This window comes from Salminus brasiliensis, chromosome 7 (assembly GCF_030463535.1).
Source record: "Salminus brasiliensis chromosome 7, fSalBra1.hap2, whole genome shotgun sequence".
NCBI classification, from domain to species: Eukaryota; Metazoa; Chordata; class Actinopteri; order Characiformes; family Bryconidae; genus Salminus; species Salminus brasiliensis.
Genome location: NC_132884.1, coordinates 448,430 through 469,532, shown reverse-complemented (window position 1 = coordinate 469,532; position 21,103 = coordinate 448,430). Strand labels below are relative to the sequence as shown.

Here is a 21,103-nt window from a genome sequence, read left to right as displayed (position 1 = left end):
GGCTAATTTTGACATTGAGTCATTGGCCGTTCAGCCCCCATCATCAAGAACTCGCCCCGTCGGGCGTTTTACAGTCATTCTCCGATACTGCTGGGGGGAAATAGGAAATGACCAGGCTCTCCATAAACCGGTGTCGTGACCCATCCTGTTCCATCTACTGTTCCATTGGTCAAAATCTTGCACGTGATTAACTCTCCGTCTTCACGCAGCTGTCGTACTTCTGTGCCAGATTAAAACTTCTGTAAAGATATTTACTGATCATTAAAGCGTCGCTATTTAACTTTATTTATTAAACGTGAATCTCATATTAGCAAGTTTAACGACATAATATTGTATAATATTGCTGGCATGTAAAGCTGATACCAACAGGTAAAGCTCTAATAATAGTTATCATGCACTTGCTATCCGATATCGAGCTAACCTTGATCAGCAGATAATTGGGATCCAGATAAAATAATAAAGTGATTAAAAAAACAACTACCACCAGATACATCTCACTGTGAAGGGGGGCTGCTAGCATGCTAGCTAATACAATCGAAGGGGGATCACCTCGACTGGCTAACTAGTAGCATGCTAGCTAATACAGCCGAGGGGGTGGACAAGCTCAGCTGGCTAACGAGCACAAGTAGCATGCTAGCTACATCGGCTGGATAACTAATTAGGTCCTAAGTGGTCCTTCTGTAAGATGGCGTCCGGGGGGATAGGATGTGCCCGGGCGCCGGCCCTGTGGTCGCTGCTGCGCTTGCATCGTTATCCTCCATCTTTTTTCCCTCATTTTTCCAGACTTGAATCGCTCCTTCCTTCCGTTAGTAGTGTTCATCGAAACCACACTCAAACACCAACCGTTTCTAAATGTACTCTGTGGAAGTCTGAGTATTCCCACCTTTCACACTTTTACCTTTATTACATACTCCATACTCAACACCTGGCTGCTATTACCAATTAGTACCCTATACCTCACCAGTTAGCATCGTGCTAACAGAATGCCCACAATGACCACATGACCACAAATAGACAAAAGCGTGGAGACAGTTCCGGCTTCAGGACAGCTAATACTGTTTTCAGCTCATCCTCCCGTTTATTAGAGATTACCGAACTTCTCCACACGGTTTGAGGAGAGTGTGGTGATGTAGGAGTGCAGTTAGCTCCATGCTAACATTTGCTGCATTAGCTACATTAGCCTTGTAGCTCCTAATAGAAATATACATGCACACTTGAGCTGACGACATCTGGGGCATCTGGGGGAAGGTTAGCTAAACTGGATTTTTCCGTAGCTTTAATGTGTTGTAAGTGAGCGTGGTGCTCAGCAGAGGAAGCTGCTGATGAGCTGAAGGTCACGCTGTGTAGGAGAACGGGACACTGGCCTCATTTGTTGATATGAAATTCATATTTTGTTCCACAGAAGCGATTAAGCAATGTTCTGGAAGTATGCTTGTGTTTCAGTTCTCTATCTCTGCCCACTCTGATGAATGAACGGTGGTTGCCTGTGGGTTTGTGTTCCTCCAGAGGCCAGGGATTATACTCTTAGAGTGTGTGTTTTACATATCCACACACTGACCACTGTGTGAGGTCTGCTCCGAGGGCTTTTTAGGGAACGTAGTTCTCCTGAACACGACCCCTCTGAAAGTACTGGAACAGCGAGGCCCGTTTCTGCTCTGCTCCTCACTGAAGATCACAAGAAAAGGTGGATTTATGAGATCAGAACTTTCTTACTTTATATTCTACCCTCTCGGTTTCCAGTGAGCTGAAGTGCTGGAACCGGTAGTCTTACAGAAAATGACTGGGTTGTGTAGCTCTGCATCAAGACCCACTGACATTACTACCTCCACCATGCTTGACAGGTGAGCTCATACACTGTATGGCCAAATGTTTTGAGACACCTGCTCATTCATAGTTTCTGCTGAAATCAAGGGGATTAAAGAGCTGACCCTGCTTCTGTTGGAGTAACTGTCTCTACTGGCCAGAGAAGAAGACTAGATTCTGGAGCAGAGCATTGCTGTGAGGATTTGATTTCACTCAGCAACAAGAGTGTTAGTGAGTTCAGGATGTTGGATGATGATCATCACCCCACCTTATCTTCCCCAACTCCCCAACTCATCCCAAAAGTCCTGGAGGGAGCACCATCATCATTTCAATGCTGGGGGGTTTATACCCCTATAGCCCACGCCTGGCATTAGGCAGCATGGTGCCAATAGGTTCATGTTTATCTGGGTTATACTTTTGTTAACCCACTGCTGCTTTCACAGGCTCGAACCCAGGACTCAAACCAAGGCTAGACATTAAGAGCTAAGTCACAAGCACTTGTCAGTCAAATGTTCAAATATTTTGCTCACTTGAAAAGTGGGTGGGTTCAAGTAGCCACAAAGTGGCATGTTATAAGTAGATCGACCATATTCATATTTTGATCACAAACCCAGATGTCTTCCCCGTAGAGCAAAATTACAAGGCCGTCCCATAACTTTTTAGACGTGCTTAGCATCAGGATCAGCAGTAGGTCATGCATTCAGGCTTGTGTGCTGTCCACCCTGATATTAAGTCCTCACAAGTATAATAATACACGTGTTTGTGTTTGTGTTTTAGGCAGTGTGAAGATGCAGCACACCTCGTGCACCGAGGACCGGATCCAGCATGCCCTGGACCGCTGTCTGGACGGCCTACAGGCATCCAGCAAACTTTCACACTCCTGGAATAGTGAGTATAATAATTCTCAATAATCAATAATCCTCGATTCCACAGCAGACAGACGCAGGTCCGACCCGCAGGTCCTCAGTGAACAGGCCGCGTGTGTGCGAGGCTGCTGCCCGCGTGTGTGCGAGGCTGCTGCCCGCGTGTGTGCGAGGCTGCTGCCCGCGTGTGTGCGAGGCTGCTGCCCGCGTGTGTGCGAGGCTGCTGCCCGCGTGTGTGCGAGGCTGCTGCCCGCGTGTTTAGTTATGTGTTTATGTTGATGGTTCTGCTGATGAGGTGTTAACTTCAGGAAGCTTTAGACATGTTTTTCTCGCACCTCCAGCTCAGCCGAGGTGTTTTAATGCTGTTATTGAGAAGTGTGTGTATAGAGTGTGTGTGTGTGTGTGTGTGTAAGATGTTTAAGGAAATGCTTAATTTGACACTTTGACTTAGAAAGGAAGTTGAAAGTTCTCCATGTTCCATTTTTACTAATTTCTAAACGACTTCTATGAATTTAAGGCTACATAGACTGGTGAAAGTGCGCTGGGCAGGTATTAATTACACTGATTTGATTTTAAGTGCACTTGCTTGAAGCACACTCGATTAGATATGAAACACACTTGGTTTGATGTGTGTGTGTGTGTCCAGCTGGTAGATGGAGTAGATCTCTTCAGTAGTCCTTGTTCAGGGGTTTCAGTGGGAGGTGGGAGGTGGTCTGTTCTCCAGGTACATGGACAGTTATTAGGAGCTGATCTCAGCACTGAGACACCACCTAAACACAGTGTACACCTATGTATCACACCTTCAGCAGCAACACCTTTAATGTGTGTGTAGGAGTGGGCTAAAGTAAAGGAAAGCAGCAGTGTGATCAGTCAGCAAAAACTCCCTCCTACTGAAATATTACTGATGACCTCATCAGTCGCCGTGTGAGTGCTCAGCTCAATCTGATGGCTGTGTGTGTGTGTGTGTGTGTGTGTGTGTGTGTGTGTAGCTGGCTGGTGTATGAACCGCTGGAGTCTGGAGGAACTCCTGAAGAGAGATCCAGAGAATTTTCTCATCCTCCTGCAGCAGATCCTTACCAGAGCCAGACAGGTCAGTACTCACACACACACACACGCCCTCTTGTGGCTCCTCAGTGTTAATATAAAAAGATGATAGATCTAAAACTAAACATTGATTAGATTATTGCAAAACATGTATTGATTAGTTTGATTGGTGAGTTCTTGATAATGTTGCTGAAGCTGTGTGTGTGTGTGTGTGTGTGTGTGTGTATGTGTGTGTGTATGTGTGTGTGTGTGTGTGTGTGATTGACAGGTGCAGGAGAACAGCGAGTATGAGTTGGTGGCTCCTCTGGCCATCATGTTCGAGTCGACACTCATACAGGTGAGATAATAATTTTATATCCAAACTCATCATGCCCCGCCCCCTGCCTCCGCTCTGTCCAATCACACTGCTGTAATTTTCCCTCAGGCACCGCACTGCCCGCTGGACAGTGATCTGCTGGTCGAGGCGTGTGAGGTGTTCCATGGATTTCTGACGTGGCCTGAGCCGTATTCCAACGTGTGTCGCAGTCTGCTCACCACTCTACAGCAGGAGCTCCGTGCACCAGGTAACACTACACACACACACACACACACACACACACACACACACACAACATACATATACACGCTGACCCCTGACTTTCTGTTTATTTGGGTTTATTGTAGTGTTATATAGAGTTTGACTGGTAGACATTTTGGTGCAGAAGGCGTAAGTCATGGCCTCTGTAGTGCATCTGAGATTAGGACCTGCAGTAGGTGTTATTAGCTCTGTACTGCCACTCAGTGGGTGTTTAAGTTCCTGCACTGTGCTTCTGTGGTGCTCAGTTTAGTTTATTCTGCTAAAAAACAGAACATTGCTGAAGTCACACCAGCGTCACATCTGTTACATCACCATCCTACAAACATGACCCTGTGTTCTAACGCCTGCGTGTGTTTACCTCAGGGATTTCGTACCACAGGCTGGTGAGAGAGGAACAGGGCCTCGCTGCCGCCGCTCAGAGCAGCAGAACCATGTGAGTGCTTCTCTGCTTCTATGTTTGGGCAGGAAATCCTGCTGCGGCCGTTACGGCCCGGCCCTCTCTGCGGTCAGAGACGATTCTACTTCCTGCCTCTGTTCTTAGAGTGCGCCCGAGTGTGGCTGTTAGCCAGTGGCTCACTGTTGACTTTGTTTGTTTGTTTGTTTGTTTGTTTGTTTGTACACCACTGTTCAAAAGTACTTGTTGAAAATATCTTGTTATTTTATACACAGTACTGTGAAAAAAGGTATTTGCCCCCTCCAGAACTCATCTACCCATGTTTATGCAACTATGTAAACCACAAAACTCTGAAACACATATACAGAGTGTTACATAGGACTAAGAAAGTCTAAGTGAACATCAAGCACCATTTTAAATAATATATATATATATTTTAAATAATAATTTCATTTATTTAAAAAAATAGAAAATTGCCTCCTTAATTACTTAATCAACAAATGAACCTGATTTAAATAAGACAAAAGGGATCAATGAAATGAAGGTAGACTAAAGCACTCCTGAATCTAAAATACAGCAGTGTAAGGCAGACCTCAACAAGCAGCACCTTGCTGCAATCAACAGAGGTTCCAAAAGATGATGAGAAGCCAGGATGTAAAAGTGCATCTGACATTAGCCAAACACCTCGACGAACCCCAAGCCTTGAGGAAGAATGTTCTTATTAGTGAAAAGTGGAACACAGGGCTCCCATCCATTACTTCCATCTGACGTTACGCTAAAACAGTATTCCCCAGTAGAAGAACAATGTGGGTATAGTGGTGCAGCAGATAGCATCACTACCTGCCAGTGAGCTGGTGTGATGTGGGAGACTGGGTTCTATGGGTTTTAGACTATGCTGCGCTACACTGATAAGGGTTCTTGGAAAAGACTCGTAACTCTACACTGACCCACCTCTGTAAATCATTTGAAAGTCACTCTGGGTAAGAGCGTCAGCTAAATTCCATAACTGTAAATAAGGAGCATACCAGCTGTTAAACATGGTGGTGGTAGTGTGATGGTGTGGTCTGAGCATTTTGCTGTAATTGTAAATATGATTTTACTCACTGTCCAAATAATCATATTAAATATTCTAGTATATAAAACTTTTAAAAACTTATAAAGTTTTCTGACAAAGTATGAACTATGCACATTACATTATTTTAATTACAATTATAATCATTATATATATATATATGTGTGTGTGTGTGTGTATGTGATTACAGTATGGTAAACTCTTGATCTGACATGCTCCAAAGGTGATCTAAAAAAACAAATCTGTTTACAGTGCATGATTCTACACAGGTTGTTATTGTTCCTTTGATTTCCTGTGCTCTATCTGACTTTAAGAACCACCCAGTTCTAACGTGTGTGTGTGTGTGTGTGTTTTCAGTACGGTGTTGTTGCTGAACCCAGCGGATGTTCCTGCAGCGTTTCTCTCTGTGTTGGAGCAGCTGGGTGGAGCTGAGGTTTCTCACAGAGACGCCAGCATCACCCTCATTAAACACGCCTTCCAGTCCGTACTGGGCACCAAATACCCCCTGCCCTCCATACACACAGCTCTGCAGGTAGGCCCACACACCCTCACACACACACTGCCATACACACACCAATATACACAACCTGTCACAGCCCCTTTATCAGAAACTCCACTCAAACCGTGTAGCAACCAATAAGATACAACCTGTACATTTACACCTGTCTAGTGGAGGCAAGTGTTTCTGATAAAGTGGCCAGTGAGTAGAAGCACAAGATGGGTGTTTCTAATAAAGTGGCAAGTGAGTGGAAGCACAAGGTAGGGGTTTCTAATAAAGTGGCCAGTGAGTGGAAGTATTAAGTGTGGGGGGTTCTCTCTGCAGTCTCTCAGTGGAGAGGAGCTGGAACAGGCTCTTTTGTCTGTAACTGAGCTGTTGGAGTTAGCAGCAGTCATGCCGGACGTGAGTGATGCTCGAGCTCATGTAGCACAGGGCCTGGAGGAACTGCAGGACAAACTCAACATCCCAGCGTGCAGTGGCACAACAACAGATGGTAAGCAGTCAGTAATCTCTTATGAGTTGTGTAGACTGATTGTATTTTGATTGTAAAGTATTAAGACGTGTGTGTGTGTGTGTGTGTGTGTGTGTGTGTTTCTAGGGATGTTGCAGATTCTGAGGTTGCCTACAGCCAAGTGCTACACAATCCGCTGGGACACTGATAACTTTGGTAAGAATACTGCTGTAATATTCTTGTCTGTGCTCCGCGCACAAATCTTGTTGACCAGCATGACCATCAGGACCAAGCTAGTGGACCAGCATGACCACGCAGTTGAAAAGCTGGTCTTCCAGGGTAAAAACATTCCCTATACTAGTCGACCAGCTGGTATGTACCAGTATGGTAATGATGGCCATGCTTGCCGGCCAGCATGGACGTATTGGTTGACTAGCTTGGTCTGGTTGGTCATGCTGGTAGACCAGTGCTGGTCAAATGCTAAACTGGTCCACCAGCTTGACCAGTTTGAGCTAGTCCGACAGCAGCTTGACTCTCAGTCTCTCTTCTGGTCTCTCGCTTTCTGCAGACGTCCTGAACGAGCTTTTGGAATCGGAGCCTGAGCTGGCCTCTCTGCAGACCTCTGAAGTTCCAGCAGAGGAGGACGAAGGTGATGAAGATGTAGATGAAGAGGAGGATCTGGAGGAGATGGAGGATTTCACGTCTCTCAGCTATGTGGATCCGCGAGCGTCCATGTTCTCCACGGTATCGTCTCTGTCCACCGCATCCAAGGACTCCATGTTCTCCACGTATTCCGTGGCTTCCTCAGAGTGTTCTCCGCTCTCCACGCTCTCCTCTTCCTCCCAGGCTTCTGGAACAGACAGTGATTTCTGTGAGGAGGTGGAGGAGGAGTCGTCCCCTATTCCTCTGGCGATAGGAAAACCCAAGAGTTCCTCCGGGTTCTCCAAACGCCTTTCCCGCCTCTTCAAGCCGAAAAGCAGCCACTCGCTGTGTCGTGCTAAAAGCCTGGGAAACGCAGAGGCCAAGGACATCCTGCCGTCCGTCCGCTCTAAGCGCTCCAACTCCGTCCCCCAGCATGCCCTGGCGCGCAGCTCAGAGCTGGGGCTCACCGAGAGCCTCCTGGCGCAGCAGGCCCTGGGCTGTGTGCGCTACAGGAGGAGGCCTATTCTCAGCAGCGCCGAGGCTGAGGAACCCGGAGCCACCCTCCTCAGGGTTCTCGTGTTCGGAGCAGACCACGTGGCTGGCAGGTAGGGGATGAGTTATGGTGTTGTGGCTGTTGCTGTTGTTGTTGTTTACTTCTCTGTGTGTAGTTTTGTCTGAACATCTGTTCCTTGCAGAGTGGCCCGGGCGTACAGCAGCTTGCGGAGGAGAGAGCGGGACTGCCCGAGACTCAGCAGAGCCTTCAGGCTCCGGTTCTTCTTCATTCCAGTGAGGAGAGATCCACCAGGTGCAGTGAGCCAGTTCTCCGCCAGTCCACTTAAAACTGTACAGGTGAGAAGAAAAACAGGCCAAGTCAAAATATTGTGCATTATATACACTGTATGGACAGAAGTATTTGGACACCTCGTTGTTTGCTAGATTTTGGAGGAGCATTGCTGTGAGAATTTGTTTGCTTTAAGGGGAAAACTCATTGATCACCACCCCAACTCATACCAAAAGTACTGGATGGAGCTCCACCACCATCATTCCAGAGAACACAGTTTCTCCACTGCTCCACAGCTCAATGCTGGGGGGCTTTATACCCCTCTAGCCCACGCCTGGCATTATTAGGCAGCATGGAGCCAATAGGGTCATGTTGTTTATCTGCTCCAGGGAGTCCTATTCTATTGGCAATATTTCTCTACAGTGACTAGACAAGCTGTGTGTGTGCATTTGCACATTTGCTGTGTCAGCAACTAATTGTGTTGTTTGTGTGTGTGTGTGTGTGTGTGTGTGTGTGTGTGTGTGTAGGACGTAAACATGGATGGGCCGGAGGACAGCACTAACGACATTGCGAACCTGCTGGGCATGCTGGACCCCTGGTACGAGCGAAACACACTGTGCCTGCTCGACCTGCCGCTGCACGTAGTGTGCAGGGTGAGTTTTTCTTACACACACACACACATACACACACAAACAACACAATTAGTTTATATACTGCAGAAACACACACGTTTCATCTGTGACCTTCATGTGGGTGATTACAGCCACTAGAAGCATACCTATGACAGCAGGCAGACCATGGCTCGATACACTGTCCAGTGTCTGCCGCAGCAACATCGTAATTAATTTTTTTACACAAGGAAGAGATTCCTGTCCCCTAAAGACAGCTTGAAGGAAATGAAAGAATCATGAAAGCATGTTTAGCTCCTGAAGATGCCACTGATCAATTCCTAGGGTGTGTGAAGTCTTTTAGCTGTCCACACTAGGGTTTGCGGGTGAAGCTGTTTTAAGCACTGATATAAATGTATTTGTGTGTGTGTGTGTGTGTGTGTGTGTGTGTGTGTGTGTTTGGACCTCACAGCAAACTTCTAAGCCCGAGCCTGAGCTCCTGGAAGAGTCAGTAGAGGACGGTTTACCCATTCTAGCTGACCTGCTGCTGTACTACTGCAGAAACGCAACACGACCTGCACTCATCCAGCTCTACCAAGCCGAGGTACACACACATACACACACACACATCAGATCAAGAGCTGTTTTTATATAATATAAATATATTATTTATAAATAAATTATATATATATTTATATTGTATATATTGTATGTAAAATTATTGTGTATTCATATATATGTATGTATGTGTGCGTGTGCGTGTGTGTGTGTGTGTGTGTTTCGTAGCTGACACTGGCCGGTGGGGAGACAAGGACTGAAGTATTCGTCCACTCGCTCGAGCTCGGACACACGGCAGGAACCAGAGCCATCAAAGCTATGGGTAATCACCAGTTACCATGACAACCTCCATTGACAGTTAATCACCATGATAACTTCCAATGACAATTAACTACCATGTTGACAACCGCCAATAACAGTTGATTGCTATGCCAACCCCTGATAACAATATGCCAGCTTTGAACAACATTGAGTCACTATGCCAACTGCCAGTAACAACCTGTCACCATGACAACCTCAAAGGCAATTAGTATCAGGTATTTACCCATAAAGATGAAGTAAAGTGAGTAATAAAGCTTTAAACATTTCTTTGATTAACAGAAGTGTTCAGAACGTCCCCAGAAACACTTCTCACGTTCTCTCACTTCTCAAAACCTTTAAAACCCGGCCTGTGCACTTTTACCCACTGGCACTGACCCACCGCTTTCCCACGAGAAACGGCTTGCAACTCCTGCAGTCGGCGTCTCCCGCAAACACACACACACACACACACACACACACACACACACACACACACACACACACACACAGTCTATGCAAGCTCATGATCTGTGGTTGTCATGTTTGTTAGACAACCCAGAGCTGCTGTTCAGCTCGACCTTTAGCAGCTCAAAGGGAATCAGCCTGCCCACCTGACTCCCCATCAACACATCATGTTCTCAAAGTCTGATAATCAGTCAGATCATGTCAGCATTATACTGTATTGATATGTTAGTGTTCTACTGCAGGAGTTCAGTCAAACAGAGCTTCACTGACTGACACGGTTTCCAGTATTTTCTTATTATTCTCAGTTTGTTTATCTGTGTTGAAGCTGAAAGTGAGGACACTGCTTGAATTGTGCAGTTCAGTCTGTGTGGCAGTTCTGTGGTCAAACAGTGGAACAGCTGTCTGACGTTCAAATCCCAGAGTCTAATTATCAGCATGTTATCAGTAATATTAATAAACCTAGCCTATACCTGTATCAGCCTTGGATGGGATCAAGTTCACACACACTAAAAGAGAAGGGGAGAGAGTGCTGTGAGGTAGTGTTAAAAAGTGGCATAATGGTAATCACTGTGTGTGTGTGTGTGTGTGTGTGTGTGTGTGTGTGTGTGTGTGTGTTCTGTCAGGTGCTGCAAGCAAGCGGTTTGGTATAGATGGAGATCGTGAGGCAGTGCCTCTCTCTCTGGAGGTTGTTTATAACCAGGTAACATTTATAACCTTAACCACCTCACACACACACACACACACACACACACACACAAGTTGTTTACACACTTAAATATAAATACACACCTGTCCCACCTTCATCATATCCCTCTGCTCTCTCTCTCTCTGCCCTTCCTCTTTTCATCCTTGTCTTCTGTATATCTGTGTTGATCAGTCTATTTTATCAATTAATTGATCAGTCTCTCTCTTTCTCTTTCTCTGTGTGTGTGTGTATGTAGGTGGTGATCAGTGGTAGGAGTCAGAAGACAAGGGCAGAGAAGGTCTGCACATCAATAAATCTAATCAAAGCCTGCAGGAGCGCAGAGGAGCTGGGTACAGCAATACACACACACTCTAGATATATAGACTGTAGCTCTGCCTCCTCAGTGTATATCACAATACCTACATTTAGAGCGTTATTAATATTCACCCTAATGAGAGACTGTAGCTCCTCCTCCTCAGTGTATATCACAATACCTACATTTAGAGCGTTATTAATATTCACCCTAATGAGAGACTGTAGCTCCTCCTCCTCAGTGTATATCACAATACCTACATTTAGAGCGTTATTAATATTCACCCTAATGAGAGACTGTAGCTCCTCCTCCTCAGTGTATATCACAGTACCTACATTTAGAGCATTATTAATATTCACCCTAATGAGAGACTGTAGCTCCGCCTCCTCAGTGTATATCACAATACCTACATTTAGAGCGTTATTAATATTCACCCTAATGAGAGACTGTAGCTCCGCCTCCTCAGTGTATATCACAATACCTACATTTAGAGCGTTATTAATATTCACTTCAGGTCAGTAGATCACTGGAACTAGGACAGTGGGGCTGTTTAAGTTCATCATTCTGCTGTTTTGTGTTTTAGATCCTAAAATCGAGTGTCTGCAGCTGACGATGACGGAGGTGCTGAAGAGGCAGAACTCTAAATCTAAGAAGAGCTTCAATCAGGTGTGCAGAAAACAAGAGCTGCTCTGTGGTTTTAACAGTAAAAACAAAATAAAATAAGGCCTCCAAACACACACACACACACACACACACACACACACATCCACTCTCGCTTCAGTGTGGTTAGTATAGTGCTGTCTACAAAAACAGCCTTGCCCTTGCTCTCACTCCGAAGCGACGCATAGAAACGCGAGAGCAGAGAATCAGACTTGTTTTGCTTTAAACTCACAAATGAAAAAACAAACACCTTCTACCTCAGGGTGTTTCTCACATTTCATGTGTTATGGTGTGTTTTGGTGTCAGTGAACCGCAGAAGTCAGACTGTACTTTCACTTTGAGTCTGCAGCTCTCGCGGCTTTGGTTTGTGTAAAGAAATTCGCTGAGATTAACTAACAGGAAAGAGCAGCAGAGCTGCTGTTAGAGCCACCGTTATACAGCGCCATCCCATTATTCTAAACCTGTCTCAGTAATAAAAGAGCTTTTACTGTAAAACTCCCATATTGGAACACATGCAGGTAAACATACATTACATGTCCAAATGTTTGTGGACACCCCTTCTAATGAATGCCTTCAGATACTTTAATATGCACCCATTGCCGACAGCTGTAAAATTGCACACACACAGCTTGTCTAGTCGCTGTAGAGAAGAAGTATTGCCAATAGAATAGGACTCTCATGCTGCCTAATGCCAGGCGTGGGCTAGAGGGGTATAAAGCCCCCCAGCATTGAGCTGTGGAGCAGTGGAGGAGCTGTGTTCTCTGGAGTGATGGTGGTGAAGCTCCATCCAGTACTTTTGATGTGAGTTGGGGAGTTGAGGATGGTGTGGGGTGGTGATCACCATCATCCAGTGCCCTGATTTAACTAATGTTCTTGTAAATAAATGCAATCAGATCCTATTGTCCTAAATTATTGAACAGTGGAAGCATTTAGGAGGAACAACAGAGAGCAGCTCAGCCACCGAGTGTCTGTCAGACCACGTAAAGTCACAGAGCGGGGTCAGGGCCGAGTGCTGAGCTCAGAGCAGTCTAGTATTAGTACTCTTCCACTAAATCAGGAAAGACAGAAGGGAATGAGGTTGAATGTTCTATGATCTGAAAATGTTCCGACAGATGAGAAATATTAGTTTTTTGTTTCAGATAATTATTCTTTTTCTTTTTATGACTTGGTCCAGTTTGCTTTGAAGTATCTCTACGTTCTCAAACATAAAAAGTAATCAATTATTTGATGTTAATTGTTTTTGCTCCCCTTAGCAACTGAGCACCACTCGGGCGAAAGTGGATAAGGTGCGGGTGTGTGGGTCCGGAAACACAACGTTCGCTGTGTGTTTGGATCAGGACGAGAAAAAGATTCTGCAGAGTGTGACCCGGTACTGAAACACTTCTTACCATCATCAGATACAGATCAATACCCATTCAATAATTATTCCATAACTGCTATGGATCAATATGGGTTAATAGATTATTTTTTCCCCCGTTTTTTTCACTGTGTGTGTGTGTGTGTGTGTGTGTGTGTGTGTGTGTGTGTGTGTGTGTGTGTGTGTGTGTGTTATCAGGTGTGAGGTGACTGTGTGTTATAAGCCGGACAGCTCTGCTAACTGGCCAAGGTTCAGGACTCTGACCACTCCGGTCCAGCCTCTGCAGCCCACGTTCTGCTCTCTGCTCTGCTGCCCATCGCAACCTTCAGCGGACCCCAACCCTGAACCCTAATTCCTAGAACTCAAACCTAAACTTCTAAACCCCAACTTTAAAAGCTAAACCCCCAAACATCAACCCTTACCTTCTAAATCCTAACCCAAAAGCTCTGAGCCCCAACCCTAAAGACTTAGTCCCCTAAATCCCAAACCTGAACCACTAAACCCCAGTTCAACCTTAAACCCCAGCCCTGAACCTTAAGTCCTCTAAACCTCACTACCGAACCATTAACCCCTTTGAACTCCATCTTTAAAACCCCTAGTAATCTTAACCCAGCCGTGAACGTCTAAATACCCAGTCCTGAATGCATAGTCTTGTACAGTTCCATCTGGAAGCCATAAACCCTTAGTCCTCTGAATCCCACGCTTTAAACCCCTAAACCCCAACCCTGAACCTGTTACTGCGTCTCTTCTCACTCAGAGGAGGAGAGTTCTGTGTGCAGGAGGTTTACTGTGGTGTGAACAGGTCCGTTCAGCAGCGCCCGTAAACCAGACCTGTGCAGATACTGTACATTGTAGAGATGATCCAGTCTGCTCCACTGTGTCTCCATGTAGCTCTGTTTTACAGCTCAGGAATCAGCAATATTCAGGAATCACATTCAGTTCTCCTGCTTTACTGTACCAGACCCAAGCCCTGACGGGGACAGTGACGGGGACGGGTACCTGACCAGCTCAGGCGCTGTGTTTTTAACGGCAGGGTTTTGTGTAAATGACGTGTACATTTGTGTAGATAATCCAGGGTTTTAAAATTACAGTTTGACAGTTTCGGAGTATGTTCTTAAGTCCTGACAGAGAAGAAGCCATTACCTCAAGTGTAATATGGTCCGTTTGACCAGCAGAGGGCGCTGTTGTCCCATTACTGAGGACGAGGAGGCCTGCTAAAGTGAAACAAGAAGCACACTGCCATGAGGTTTACAGGCAAACCCTGGATTCCTTCATGGAGAACAATACTATCATCATGTTCAACATAAAAGAGCAGAAATATTATTTTGACAAACGACTGCACTGAGTAACAGCGCCCCCTCTGTGTCTGCGTCTGCTGTGTGGTTAGCTGAAACAGCTAGCTAATTCTCTTGTTTTTAATGGTCTCAGGTTTGCAGAACACTTTGTGCTAACTACTGGATGTAAATTTGTTGTGGTGTGATATTTTTAATGATAAATATTAAAGCACTTGCAGAAGGTTAGGATTAACAGCAGGAGGCTAGTTTTTGTGTGTGTGTGAACACTGCATTTCAGAAACTCCCTGGCAGCTGAATGAACGCTCCTAATACGGTACATTTCGGTCCTTAGGTGCTTTTACTGTCTCTGTGTTCTTTAAATTATAACATTTTATTGTATATTACTTTTTACTAAAGTGCAAATATCTAATAAAGTCTTTTAACACAGATATGTGTGTGTCTGTCACTTTCTGTCGTACTGCAGAGTTCATCACCGGTACAGGATCCATCACTCTAGTCCCTGGATGCAGAGCGACAGGGCTGCTCAGGGACCCGGAGAGCGACCGGATAGCAGCACAGCCTCTGACACGTAGTTTAATTCTAGATTAATGATAAATGATGATAAATGATGTTTAACTGGAGAGTCGATCACTCCTGAGAGGAGGTCAGGAGGTACGAGGAAACAGTTAGCTAGATTCCCGCTTACAGATGTCAGTAGTAACAGGACGGTAAAGGGCAATTTTCTGCTCTTTTGACCTGTTATAATCTGAATTTTCAGATAATAACATTTATGTTATTACATTTAAGATTTCATGAATGGGAATCATGTTGATAAAAAAAAAAGTGAAACTATTTAGCATTTACAGTGTTAGCTAGCTTGCTATAAATTTACTAGCGAATCAAACACATTTAGAAACAATGACACTAAATCATTTTAATTATTTTCCCTCAACAGCAATCTTATGGCAATGTATCTATATATTAAACAGGTATATATATTTTTAAAATGTATATATATATATATATATATACACGTTGCTGTAAATTAGCATTAAATGGTGCGTGTAAACTCTATGGACTGAAATCAGCTGAAGTCGGCCCAGATCCACACCCGCGCGCCCGGGTTTCCTCCTGTTCGGACACTCTGCTTTAATGGAACTGAAAAGGCTCTGTAGGCCAGGGTGCAGATTTGCTCTGATAAGTGGGGGGTGAATACGGGAAGATCTCAGCAGCTTTACAGGAGGAGCTCCTCCACCATCATTCCAGAGAACACAGTTCTTCCACTGCTCCACAGCTCCTCAATGCTGGGGGGCTTTATACCCCTCTAGCCCACGCCTGGCATTAGACAGCATGGAGCCAATAGGGTCATGATGTTGATCTGCTCCAGAGAGTCCTATTCTATTGGTCTCTGTATTTCAGTCTCGGAGGGAAAAAACAGACTCACAAGATCTAAAAAGAGTTGACAGAGAACACAGTGTTCAAAAATGCAGCCAGGTCAGAGCTGACCCTGTGTGGTTAAAGCAGCAGTCGAGAGCAGCTCAGTAGGATGGCTTATGTAAGTGGTCAGTGTGTGGGTTACTTTAAGGCAGTGGCAGCAGTGTGTGTATGTGTGTGTGTGTATGTGTGTGTGTGTGTGAATGGAATGGGGAAGCAGGCCATTTTTAGCAGGAAGTGTCTCAGTACGGCAGCTCCGGCTCAAACAGCTCCGCACTGACAGGAAGAAACAAGATTTTCATCTGCCTTTTCTTCTGGACGGCCGAGTGTGAGCGGTCAGGGTGCTGCTAAAATAAACCTCCCGCTGACTCCCGGCCCGGCTTCCTGACCTCTGATCAACAAACAGAGGGTGTGAATGGCTGCAGAAGTGACCCTGATTAAAGTGGACTGAAGTAGATGACAGATGGCTAAGAAGCTAAGACCAGCAGAGCTCCTCCTAAAGCCCTGATTTTAAACTTTTATTGATTTTATTGACTATTGATTTTATGGCACAATATCACATAATAATGTTTTTTTTTCATAATTACAACATAAGATCTCGTTATAACGACATGTGAAAGACTTTTTTTTTTGTCTGACATTGATACGCCTCTGTAGTATATTATAGTTTTTCATATATTTGTTAAAGCAGCATTATGGGAGAACCTGATCTTGCTCCTGGGCTCCCCCTACAGTTGCAAAGTGTAGTTCGTGCTTTGAGCCACCGTAAAAGGGCACACTTTGCGCATGCATTTCTGGACAGTGTGAGAGCTGCAGAAGCTTGATCTGAAGGTGGAGCAGCATGTGGGCGGAGGTGGTAGAGTAATACTACAGGGTTCTACACTAATATGACTCTATGGGTTCTGCAGCGTTACACAGCAGTCCTGGAGAGAGGTTCTCCTCCTGCAGCTCCACCACCAAACCTCCATAGTGCAGTTTCTGCCGAGCCGAGCAACGCTCTCTGTGTGACAGGCAGTGGAACATCATCATGTTGGTGAAACTGCGGTTTTAGGGTAAAATGCTACGGGATGTTAGCTCCTCTAGCCTCATAGCTCCAGCGTAAAACTGAAGGATCGAGCTCTGTAGGTGCAGTTTTCTACAGACTGGGCAGAGTTAGCGCCGTGTTCTGAGCTGCTGGAGAAGGACAGCAGGCTTTGCAGTGTTTTTGTCTGGCTGTGGGTTCATGAATGCTTTGAACAGCTTGTGGTCACTCCATGTAAAAGTTTCTGGCCTTTAGCGCCAGGCTTTGTGACGCACATAGTCCATTCTGGTCTGCTTGACTGGCTTTGGGGAAATTACTGCAGCCCACAGACTCGCAGCTACACGGCTCCAGATTTAGAGTCAACACAGCTTTCACAAATCCTGCATACATACACCCTTCTACTGAACACATTCAGCTACTGTAAGCTGCACCCAGTGCTGACACCGATGTGCAAATGCACACACACACACACAGCTTGTCTAGTCCCTGTAGAGAAGAAGTACTGCCAATAGAATAGGACTCTCTGGAGCAGATCAGCACTATGACCCTATTGGCTCCATGTTGTGTTCTCTGGAATGATGGTGGAGCTCCATCCAGTACTTGTTGGGGAAGATGTGGATTAGTGATCATCCAACATCCTGACCTCACTAATGCTCTTATTGATGAATGCAGTCAAATCCTCACAGCAATGCTCCTCCTCCAGAATCTAGTAGAAAGTCTTCTTCTCTGGACAGTAGAGACAGTTACTCCAACAGAAGCAGGATCAGCTCTTTAATACCCTTGATTTCAGAAGAAACAGTGAATGAGCAGTGTCCCAATACTTTTGTCCCTGTATTGTATACATGCACTTACACACTGATAAACTTTGATGAGCCAAAACATTATGACCACTATGACACTGCTGTTTCTTTGTGTGCTGCCACAACTGCTCCCTCTACAGACCCTCAGCAGATCCTTTAAGTCCTGTGTTGAGATGGAGCCTCCACCTCTCTGTCCTCCTCTCTCTCTCTCTCTCTCTCTCTCTCTCTCTCTCTCTGATCATGTGCTTCCTCATGTATTGTGGATTCAAGTGATGCAAAAAATGATGGGTAAAAGATATCCGCAAACATCCCATCGTGTGTGAGTGTGTGTGGGTGTGTTGGTGTGTGTCTCCATGGTAATTGAGCAGTCTGCTTCTCTGCACACATTATGAAACACAGTTGGTTCACATCCTCGCTGTCTCAACAGTGCAGCTCCAGGCCGAGCTCCGCTCTTACAGACTTTATCTGATCTATAGAACACATGGACGGGCAGTGACCGATTTTGTCCATACAGTGTACACCTGATAATTATATTGATGTTGTTGTTTTACTTGATTTTGACTTTTAAGTATTGTCTCTGCCCTGCAAAAACCTTGTATCTCTATGTTTGTCATTTTTCTCTTTTCTCCATGATGTGAATCTGTTCTCAGGATTTCAGGATGAACGGACCAATAGAAACGCTCCAGAATAAAATCTTTAACTTTGTCTTCCATTGAAAGCTCAGAAGGTTTTTCCTCCTCCTGTAAAGCTGCTGAGATCTTCCTGTATTCACCCCCCACTTATCAGAGCAAATCTGCACCCTGGCCTACAGAGCCTTTTCAGTTCCATTAAAGCAGAGTGTCCGAACAGGAGGAAACCCGGGCGCGCGGGTGTGGATCTGGGCAGCAGCAGTTTTATTTAGTAACAGAATGTGAGTGAACCAGTTAACCATGAGGCAGTGCACACAGATATGCACCAGTCCGACTGCCTACAGATCTACAAACACAGCAGAAGTGTGAGACTGTTCCCACATGGGCGGTGGAGGCTGGCTGTGAATGGAGCAGGAGAGGAGCGCATACAAAAAAATAAAGTTCTAATTAAACGTGAATATATTCTTCAGCTTCTCCAGAGTTTCTTCTGACAACAAGGGAGCGAGAGTATCAGCGAGGTCAGGTTCTGATGCCGAACGACGTGTTCTGCCAGGCCAGCTCATCCCAAAGGTATTGGATGAAGCTCCATCACCACTCCGGAGAACCCCACAGTTTAATTCTGAGGTAGTTCTGTTGTGTACCCCTCTAGCCCACGCTCTGCACCGTGCATGGCGACCTTAGGTGACCTTGTGTCTTCATGGCTGCTCCAGCGCCCTGTTCCATTGGCCTTAAAAACACTCTCTACAAGGGTTGTAGAATCTTCTACAGAACTCAGACAACTCAAAGAACCATTTGGGTGGTTAAATGGTTCTGTACCTGGATAAAGCATTCTGCATCTGCAAGGACAACTTGTTGTAGATGTTCTTTATAGAACCTTTGTTCCATATAGCAGCAAAAGGGTTCCTCTATCAACACTAGTCAAACAGCTCTTTCAGTACTTTGTAGAACCCCTTTGCTTACACTTTTGAATAAGGGTTCTTTGAGGTTCTTTAGTAAAGGTAATCTTTCTATATTAAACAACAACAACAAGAACCATCTGAGTGCTCAAATACAAGGAAACTTTTTGTAGATGGTTCTTTATAGAAACTGTAAAAGGTTCTACTATTCGGTGTCTTTTCTGCAGCTGTAGTACGCGTAGCACACTAATCCCAAATGGACTGTAGAATATATATCACTGCACTGTCCGTCATCAGATAGAGTGTAGCTGGATTTGCCTATTATAAGGGCTGTCTAGATACTTTTGGACAAGTAGTGCAGGTATAAGAACATGCATCTTTGACTTACAGGTAACTGGGGTCAGAGGCACGTGCCACCCCCTTTCCCGCCCCCGACAGTAGGCCAGGAGGTGTTGACTGTTTTCCTAGAGTGGGGATTTCCAGAGCAGTGAGCGGAGTCGGGCCGCGCTTCCCCGTCTGAAGCCATGCCACTCTGCATATCCTGTTTTCTGAGGCGGCTGCTGGTGAGACTTCTAAACGGAAGAGTACAAACACCCTCACCCCAAACACACACTCACACACACACACTCACACACTCACACACACACACACACACACACTCACACACTCACACACACACACACTAGAATCCCCCAGGGTCGGGCCAGCTCCATCATGCGTACTTCCAGGAGGAAAAAGACCAGACTCAACTTCTCGAGTTTGAAGAGCTCATATCCGACAGTTTCTCCTGCTTCAGTTTAACACCCTGAGCTCCGCTTTTCACCTTTCACTGCTTTACTTTTCCATAAATGACTTTATTATATTTTAAAAAGAATCTGCTGTGGGCTGAATAGGTGGGGCTAAACTGTTATAGGCTGAATAGGTGGGGCTAAACTGTTATAGGCTGAATGGGCGGGGCTAAACTGTTATAGGCTGAATAGGTGGGGCTAAACTACCGTATGGGTGGTTATGACTTGTAGCGATAGTGAAACCCTTTTTGGGGTTCTAAAAAGAACGATCTAAAATAAAGGGTCTTGCGCAGATCTAAAGAACAAGCCAAGAAATCAGGTTTGAGCGCCCCTGCTTCTCTGAAGAGTCGTCGTTCAGTCAGTCAGTCAGTTTGACGTCTGAAGTTCTGCTGGTGTGAAGTTGACAGTTTTCGCATGTGGAGCTGCTGTCAGTGCTAAACGCTGACTCTGCACAAACCTACAGGCAGTCATTAGCTGAGCTACCAGCTGAGTGGGGCTGAGTTCCTAAGCCAGGGTTCTCAAACAGGAAACAAGCTTAGTTTGAAACTAAAGGGCTACATTTGTGGAACTAAACAGAAAACTGTCTTATCAGGAGGTTCTCAGTGGCCTTCAGATTAACCACCAACACAGTTAGGAATCAACCAATCCAGTGACTGTGAGTGGAAGTGTGAGCAGTCAACCGAACTAAGGGTTAATTAGGAAGTTCTAGGTCCTAACTTTGAATGTCGGGCAGATTGTTTAGTCTGGAGATCTGAGTTTCCACAATAATAATAATAATAACAATAATAATAATAATAATAATAATAATAATAATACCGTTATAATGATACAATTGTGTGCCAAATTCTTCACAATCACATCCATCACATCCACATCCATCACATCCACATCCATCACATCCACATCCAGCACATTAACATCCATCACATCCACATCCATCACATCCACATCCAGCACATTAACATCCATCACATCCACATCCATCACATCCACATCCATCACATCCACACTTCTGAAACAGAAACATGTTGAAGTGAAATAGGAACTCCTTTTGAGAAATTTAATATGTTGGACTATATATATATATATATTTGCACTCACTGGCCACTTTATTAGAAACAAGCATGGTGAATCTACAATGGAGGGGTTTCAGATAAAGTTCATAGACAGTGACAGGCTGCCTGGAAAA

The 21,103-nt window shown here is 45.1% G+C and overlaps 1 protein-coding gene across 1 annotated transcript in view; it reads left to right on the top strand.

Annotated features, from left to right (window-relative positions):
* Positions 1 to 14,793, top strand: part of pik3r5 (phosphoinositide-3-kinase, regulatory subunit 5) — a 33,051-nt gene extending 18,258 nt beyond the window's left edge. The window contains 19 exon segments of the mRNA XM_072683283.1: positions 2,581 to 2,691; positions 3,656 to 3,756; positions 3,979 to 4,047; positions 4,135 to 4,273; positions 4,651 to 4,720; positions 6,111 to 6,285; positions 6,577 to 6,745; positions 6,851 to 6,919; positions 7,272 to 7,950; positions 8,041 to 8,194; positions 8,654 to 8,779; positions 9,207 to 9,338; positions 9,521 to 9,614; positions 10,681 to 10,757; positions 10,999 to 11,092; positions 11,639 to 11,721; positions 12,969 to 13,084; positions 13,271 to 13,380; positions 13,383 to 14,793. Coding sequence (XP_072539384.1) covers positions 2,592 to 2,691; positions 3,656 to 3,756; positions 3,979 to 4,047; positions 4,135 to 4,273; positions 4,651 to 4,720; positions 6,111 to 6,285; positions 6,577 to 6,745; positions 6,851 to 6,919; positions 7,272 to 7,950; positions 8,041 to 8,194; positions 8,654 to 8,779; positions 9,207 to 9,338; positions 9,521 to 9,614; positions 10,681 to 10,757; positions 10,999 to 11,092; positions 11,639 to 11,721; positions 12,969 to 13,084; positions 13,271 to 13,380; positions 13,383 to 13,417 — 2,592 coding nt within the window. The 5' untranslated portion in view covers positions 2,581 to 2,591 and the 3' untranslated portion in view covers positions 13,418 to 14,793.
* Positions 14,794 to 21,103: the final 6,310 nt, after the last annotated feature.